Source organism: Salminus brasiliensis, chromosome 6, assembly GCF_030463535.1.
Source record: "Salminus brasiliensis chromosome 6, fSalBra1.hap2, whole genome shotgun sequence".
Classification (NCBI taxonomy): domain Eukaryota; kingdom Metazoa; phylum Chordata; class Actinopteri; order Characiformes; family Bryconidae; genus Salminus; species Salminus brasiliensis.
The window spans coordinates 2,047,810-2,055,064 of NC_132883.1; the positions used below are offsets into that span (position 1 = coordinate 2,047,810).

At 40.8% G+C, this 7,255-nt stretch overlaps 1 protein-coding gene across 1 annotated transcript in view; it reads left to right on the forward strand.

Annotated features, from left to right (window-relative positions):
* The window catches only part of obscna (obscurin, cytoskeletal calmodulin and titin-interacting RhoGEF a), a 64,254-nt gene that overhangs the window by 38,440 nt on the left and 18,559 nt on the right, over positions 1-7,255 (forward strand). Inside the window, exons 41-53 of the mRNA XM_072681198.1 lie at positions 29-138; positions 218-418; positions 493-587; positions 683-856; positions 1,338-1,497; positions 1,583-1,690; positions 1,797-1,961; positions 2,794-2,952; positions 3,197-3,374; positions 3,986-4,099; positions 5,273-5,440; positions 6,325-6,427; positions 6,522-6,651. Coding sequence (XP_072537299.1) covers positions 29-138; positions 218-418; positions 493-587; positions 683-856; positions 1,338-1,497; positions 1,583-1,690; positions 1,797-1,961; positions 2,794-2,952; positions 3,197-3,374; positions 3,986-4,099; positions 5,273-5,440; positions 6,325-6,427; positions 6,522-6,651 — 1,865 coding nt within the window. The remainder of the gene's footprint in view (positions 1-28; positions 139-217; positions 419-492; positions 588-682; positions 857-1,337; positions 1,498-1,582; positions 1,691-1,796; positions 1,962-2,793; positions 2,953-3,196; positions 3,375-3,985; positions 4,100-5,272; positions 5,441-6,324; positions 6,428-6,521; positions 6,652-7,255) is intronic.

Sequence of the window (7,255 nt, forward strand, 5' to 3'; positions counted from 1 at the left end):
TTACTATTGATAATTATGCTTTTAACAGGCAGTGAGTCAAGAAGCAGAACACCATCCCCCAAATACCCACATTCCCACAAGTCCTCAGCCAACATAGAGTCTGTGTCTGAGTCAGACGAGGATGAAGACCAAGCAGAGGTAGTAATCCACCCAGTACTCCATGTGAAACGATATGGAGGCATTTCCTTCTAATTAACATGTAATTTCACTTCTGTAGATGTTTGATATCTATGTGGCCAAAGCAGACTGCCACCCGACTGGAGGTAACAAGGAGACCTTTCTTCTCAAGGAAGGCCGGTTTGTGGAGGTCCTTGATTCTGTACACCCAGTTAAGTGGCTTGTCCGTACTAAACCAACCAAAACCACACCGTCCCGCCAAGGATGGGTATCCCCAGCGTACCTTGAGAAGAAGACAAAGGTTAGTAAGATTGTTGACAGTGAGTCATTTCAAAGTATGTCTGCTGATCTAACTTCTGACTGGTCTTCTTCAAGGAACTCTTTTCACTGGCCCAAGAACATGAGGCGAAGGATATTTCCAATAGAGGCAGAAAGACACCCCCTAAGGATGAATATAGGGTGTCGTTAAGGTGAGCTAGCACCTAAATACACTGGAAAACAGGTCATGAATATCACCTTTGGAAATGGAAATGTAGAGATGATCTGTTTCCCTTCATTCTTTCAGTCAGTTGATCCAGGGTCTGCTTGATGGTGAAAATGAGTTTGTGAGGGAAATGAGCTTCTTCGTGGAGCACCATTTGCACTACATAGAGGCCAGCACCCAGGTGCCTCTCACCATTCTCAGCCAGAAGGAGTACATATTCCGCAACATTAAGGACATCGCCAGCTTCCACGAATGGTAAAATACTATTGAAAGTACACTACATGTCCAAATGTTTGTGGACAACTCTTGTCTAGTCCCTGTAGAGAAGCATCACCAATAGAATAGGACTCTCTGGAACAGATAAACATCATGAACCTATTGACACTAGAGGGATATAAAGGGGTAAATTGCCCCCAGAAGAACTGTGTTCTCTGGAATGATGGACTGTGCTCCATCCAGTTCTTTTGGGATGGAGGTGGGGTGGTCACTTCTCTTTTCGTGATCGCAATCAATCAAATCCTCACTGCAATGCTTCTCCTCCAAAATCTAGCAGAAAGTCTTCCTCTCTGGACAGTAGAGACAGTTACTCCAACAAAAGCAGGATCAACTCTTTTAATACTCTTGATTCCTGAAGAAGCAATGAATGAGCAGGTGTCCCAATACTTTTGTCCATTTATCATATGTTTAAGTGTTCTTCTTTCTGTCATGAAATTGTGACTCTGTGTTTTTTTTTCAGCTGTATTTTACCAAAACTAGGCCAGTGCACCACAGATGAGGATGTGGCCCAATGCTTTGTGCATTACGCTCCAGACTTTGAGATGTATCTTCAGTACATTTTAGGCCAGTCACAAGCTGAGGCCTGCATATCAGACAAAAACACGCAGCATTTCTTTAAAGTGAGTGTGTGGTGTGCAGAATGTTTTAATTCAATTTTTTAAAGAATTATTAAGAAGTTTTATTTTCGAACTGTTTTGGTTCCAGCAATACGCCAACACTGCATTTGCACGCTTGGACACTCAGATCTTCAGTGTTAACACCTATTTGCAGAGACCACTGGAAAGGATTCAGACCTACAAGACTGTCCTCAAGGTGAAGTAACAAACCTTCAGTCCACTCTCTTCCTTCAGGACCCTCAAATTAGAACAGTTCAATCTCTGAAACCTGCATCCATCCACAAGCTTTTTTTATTTGTTAGGAGTTGATAAGAAATAAAGCCAAGAGTGGGCAGAGCTGTTGCTTGCTGGAGGATGCCTTCTCCATGGTGTCCAGCTTGCCGTGGCGTGCAGAGAACCTGCAGCATGTATCCCTGATTGAGAACTACCCAGCACCTCTCAAAGGGCTTGGAGAGCCAATCCAACAGGTAGAACTTGGGTGTGGTCTCTGGGTGTGCTTTCTGTCCAAATGTTTGTGGACACCCCTTCTGATGAATGCATTGCTGACACAGATGTGCAAATATGCACACACACATACACACAGCTTAGTCTAGTCCCTGTAGAAACAACTACTGCCAATAGAATTGGACTCTCCAGAGCACATAAACTATTGGCACCATGCTGCCTAATACCAGGCATGGGCTAGAGGGGTATAAGCATCCCCTAGCATTGAGGAGCTGTGGAGCAGTGGAAGAACTGTGTTCTCTGGGATGATAGATGATGCTCCACCCAATACTTTTGGAACGAGTTAGGCAAGAAATCTAGCAGAAGACCTTCTTCCCTGGACAGTTACTCCAACAAAAGCAGGATAGACTCTTTTTAATACCCTTGATTTCAGAAGAAGCAATGAATGAGCAGGTGTCCCAATACTTTTGTCCATATTGTACATATTGTATTAAAAATAGGTAAAAATGTCTTATTGCATTTCACACAGATGCGAAGCACCTCATTGACCTGGCTCACTCACTCAGTCACTCACTCATGATTAGCAGGCTAAAAATTCACACTCCACAAGAGGGTGCTATTAGTCATGCTGTAGCTGAAAGCAGTTGGAAGTGCTCAAACCTGTCGAGACAGAATTCAAATTAAAATAATTAATTATTACATTTTAATAATTAATTACTAATTAAATAATTCATTATTAAACTGCATTTAAATAATGATATAATGTCAATTAAATGATTAGCAAAAAGACAATGCCTGTAGACAGTATCATGTCTAAATTTTGTGCAGAACTCTAACTGTCTATCCTCTTCCCAGGGTTCCTTCACTGTATGGGAGGAAGCACCTGGGACCAAAATCTCATTGAGAGGACATCATCGCCACGTCTTCCTCTTCAAGGACTGTGTCATCTTCTGCAAGCTGAAGAGGGACTTGAACACACACTCTGAAGTCTATGTATTCAAGAACAAGATGAAGGTTGGACCTTTTTTTGTGGAGTTTCTGGAGTCACCCAGTAGTCACCTAAAGAGGTCTCTCATAGCCTACGCTTTACACGTGATGCTGAGGCTCCTATCACTCAGCAGCAGCCAAGCAGTCTAAGTCTAAACGCTGGAGTTTGGAGCTACACTAGTTAAAGTGCAGAAACTTCAGTTAAATGATGACATTTTCACATTTCATTTTCACATTTCTATAATTAACACCGACGTTCATCTGCTTACAGCTGGGTGACATCGAGCTGAAGGATACAGTGGAAGGGGATGACAGATGCTGGGGACTGTGGCATGAACATCGTGGGACAATCAGAAAGATCACTCTTCAGGCTCGCACAGTGCTCACCCGTCTGTCCTGGCTCAAAGACCTTCGGGACCTGCAGCAGCGCAGCAGGATTTCACTATGGAGTGAGTTCCACGGCCTGTATATATTTATAAAAATAATAATATTATAAATATTATAAAAAAAATAATTATTATAATATTGTGTATCTTAGTCCTGCATGGACTTTCATACCACTTTCCACATCTTTTATGATCCAGAACAGATATCAAAACTGACTTGAGAACATCTAATGAGCTAAACACAGTCTTTATAGAATCTGCAGAATGTCCAGCAATGTTAGAGTATTAAAAATTAATTATTATTATTAATAATAATTATAATAATTAATTTGTGAAACATCATTGATTGGGAACCAATGAGAACCTACACTTCATTAGCAAAGGCCTTTTTTACATGCTTAAGCTGCAATTCCCTAGAACAAACACTCATAAATAAACAAATATATGATATTATATATAATAATAATAACATATAATATATAATAACATATATAATGTGAATCTGGTAGTTGTTATTTACATCATATCAGAAACTCTTGATGAATGGACCAATAGAAATGCTCCAAAATGACTTGCAATAAACTCTTTTTCCATTGACGTCCACTGAACGTTTTTTTGCGTGATAGCTACGATATATGGATTTGATTGACAGGTTGTTATCTATGTATCAATAGGCCCACCGTGCTTTGAGCTGAGCCTGACCGACTCTGCAGCTAAACTCGGCCAGACTGTTAAACTGGCCTGCAAAGTCACTGGAAGCCCAAAACCAGTGGTCACTTGGTACAAAGGTAAATAAACTTTGGAGTATTCTGAGCAACCCTTCCAACAGAGACGTGTGAGTGTGTCCAGACTTTTTACTGTCCTGCACTGAAGTGGTGGAACGAACTTCCCCTGGGTGTCCGAACAGCAGAGTCCAACGCTCGCTGTCCTCAAACCCAGACTGAAGACCCTCCTCTTCTGAGAGTACTCAGGCGAAGAGAAGAGTATTATGGTCTCCATATTGACTTGTGTTTAGTAGAGTCTAAGATTAGAGGAGCTTTAATTTTAGTCTATTTAAACTAGCTGAGGTTCTTCTTCAGTAAACAGTGAAGCTCTTTTGTAAGTCGCTCTGGAGAAGAAAACGCCTTGCTAAACGCCTTAAATGTAAAAGTGCCTTGCTCTCTCAGGGTGGGTAGATGGCTCTCTCTCTCTTCCCCCACATAACTTAAATTTTCAATCAATCTGTTGTTGTCACAAAGCAGTAATTAGTCAAAGACAAGAAATCAACAACCTAAGAAAACCTCATGAATACCCCTGGTGAGTAAGCCAGAGACGACAGTGTAGGAGAACCTCCCTCAGAGCTGGAGGAAGAAACCTTGGGAGGAACCAAGACTCACAAGGGGGATCCGACCCGTCCTCCTCTGATCAGAACTATTTATTAATTATTGATAAATAATCCCCAAACCACCTAAACTAAACTGTTCTACTGCTCAGGTGTGCAGCATATTCATAATCATAATATAATAATCTTGCTGTAGTAGAACGGTATATAGTTATGATCAGAGGAATGATGGGTAATAGTGGTGCTATTAAAAGTCGCAGATAGTAAGGAGTCCACATCACTGCAGTGTGATGATAGCCAGTATAGGCATCTGCTGGCTGATTAGCTGACTAGCATCAGAGCTGGGAACCAGGCCCGTTGGTTGGTTGACCGGTGGCAGTTGGAAAAGAGGCGGTGACTGGCTGTGCTTCCAGTGATGGGAGCATTACATGTGATAGGAGGAGAGTCCTAACGAGTGGGTTGGGTAATTAACCAGCTAAAATTGGGGAGGTCAATTTGGGTCAAAATTAAAAATGTAAAAAATAAGAGAAGGTTCTTCGTACTCACACATGTCTGTTATGGTCACGGGTCTTTATGGAAGCAGAAGTTCTGAAAACACTTTGGCGGTGCTCAGGTTCCTGACAGTGTTCTGCTCTCTCAGATGGAATTGTTGTGAAGGATGACGAGCGTCACATCGTCTCAGAGGGAAACTCAGGCGCCTGCTGTTTGGTCCTGGCCTCTGTTACTCTGGAGGACTCGGGTCAGTACATGTGTTATGCAGCTAGCCCTGCAGGAAATGCTAGCATCCTTGCCAAGATCACTGTTGAGGGTAAGTTTTAGCCTTTCAGAAGTGTGTTAGCATTTTTAAGCATTTCAGTGATTAATGCATGAATCGATGCATTATACAAAATTGTGTCTTAACGTTAGCATGCTAATTAGCCATTTAAGCCCAAGAGTACAGTTACTGTACATATCGGGACGTATTTGTGAACGAGACGTGGTATTGGGGGTTTTTGAACTAGCTGGGGGTTTTTGAACTAGCTGGGAATTCACTGTGATAGGTTGAGGGAGAAGTGAAGTAAGATTATTGTTGGTTAGTATTATTTTGCCTCGCCTGCTAGTGATGTCATCAAAGATTCATGGCATTTAGCTGACGCTCTTATCCAGAGCGACTTACAAGGTAACTCATATTACAGAGGTGGACCAATGTAGTGTTAGGAGTCTTGCCCAAGGACTCTTATTGATGTAGCACAGCACAGTCACCCAGACCGGGAATCGAACCCCAGCCTCCCACATGGAGTGGTAGGTGTGGTCAGTGGCAGGTGGCAGGTAGAGGTGTTATCTGTTGCGCCACACCAACCACCATCAAAGATCAGACAATATTTCAAAGGTGGACAGAAATCATTAGGTTTAAACTAAAAATGACAGAAAAAAATATAGAATTGTCTTTTAAATGCCTTATATTATTGCCTTATATTATAATTAATTATATTTAATATGATAAAATATCTTCTAATATATCATATCATATAGAATTTACATATTAAATAAATCTTAAGGAAAACTTTGCATTGTTTTCCAACTTGCTGAGTAAAAAAAAAAGATTTTTTTTATAAACTCTATATTCTATAAGTCTATACTCTATCAGTAAATATAGAATTTGTAGTTTTCATAGGTTTTAAAGTATACAACCTATCTATGTGTCCTTTTCAGTGCCTCCCAGTTTCACAGCCAAACTTCAGAACACTCCACTTGTGAAAGGCAGAGATGTGCAGTTCCAGTGTTCTACAAAATGCGTTCCTCTCCCGACTGTGAGGTGAAGCTGATCATGTGTTGATGAGCTCAATCAGCCGTTCTCCAAACTATTGAAGCGTCTAGACTGAACGCTTACCCATCGTTTATTTCTTTAGGTGGATTAAAGACAACAAACAGCTGGAGAATAACAAGAGATATGAGATTCACACTGATGAGCAGACCGGAGTTCTCATGCTGGTTATAAAGAAGGCTAGAGACGCAGATCTGGGGCAGTATGAGTGTGAGGTAACCTTAACCGATATGAACATTCACACACACACACAATACACTCCATGACTACACACTCTGTAGATTCATACTGGATTAAAATCACTTCTTATTTATTACTAGCTGACTTTGGAAACTACACACTCTGTAGATTCATACAGGATTAAAATAATTTCATATTTATTACTGGCTGACTGTGGAAACTACACACCCTGTAGATTCATACTGGATTTTACTCACTCCTTAATTATTACAGTCAGATTGTAGAAACTATCCACACTGCAGATTCATACTGGATTAAAATCACTTCATAGCTATTACTGTCAGACTGTGAAAACTACACACTCTGCAGATTCATACTGGATTAAAATCACCCCATAATTAGTACAGTCTGTCTGTAGAAACTACACACTCTGTAGATTCATCCTGGGTTCAGATAACTTCATATATATTACTATCAGACTGTGGAAACTACATACACTGTAGATTCATACTGGGTTCAGATCACATCACAACTTTTGTCAGACTGTAAAAACTATCCATCCTGCAGATTCATACTGGGATCAAAAAAATACTGTGGATTCATGCTGGATCAAAATCACTCCACAATTATTACTGTATT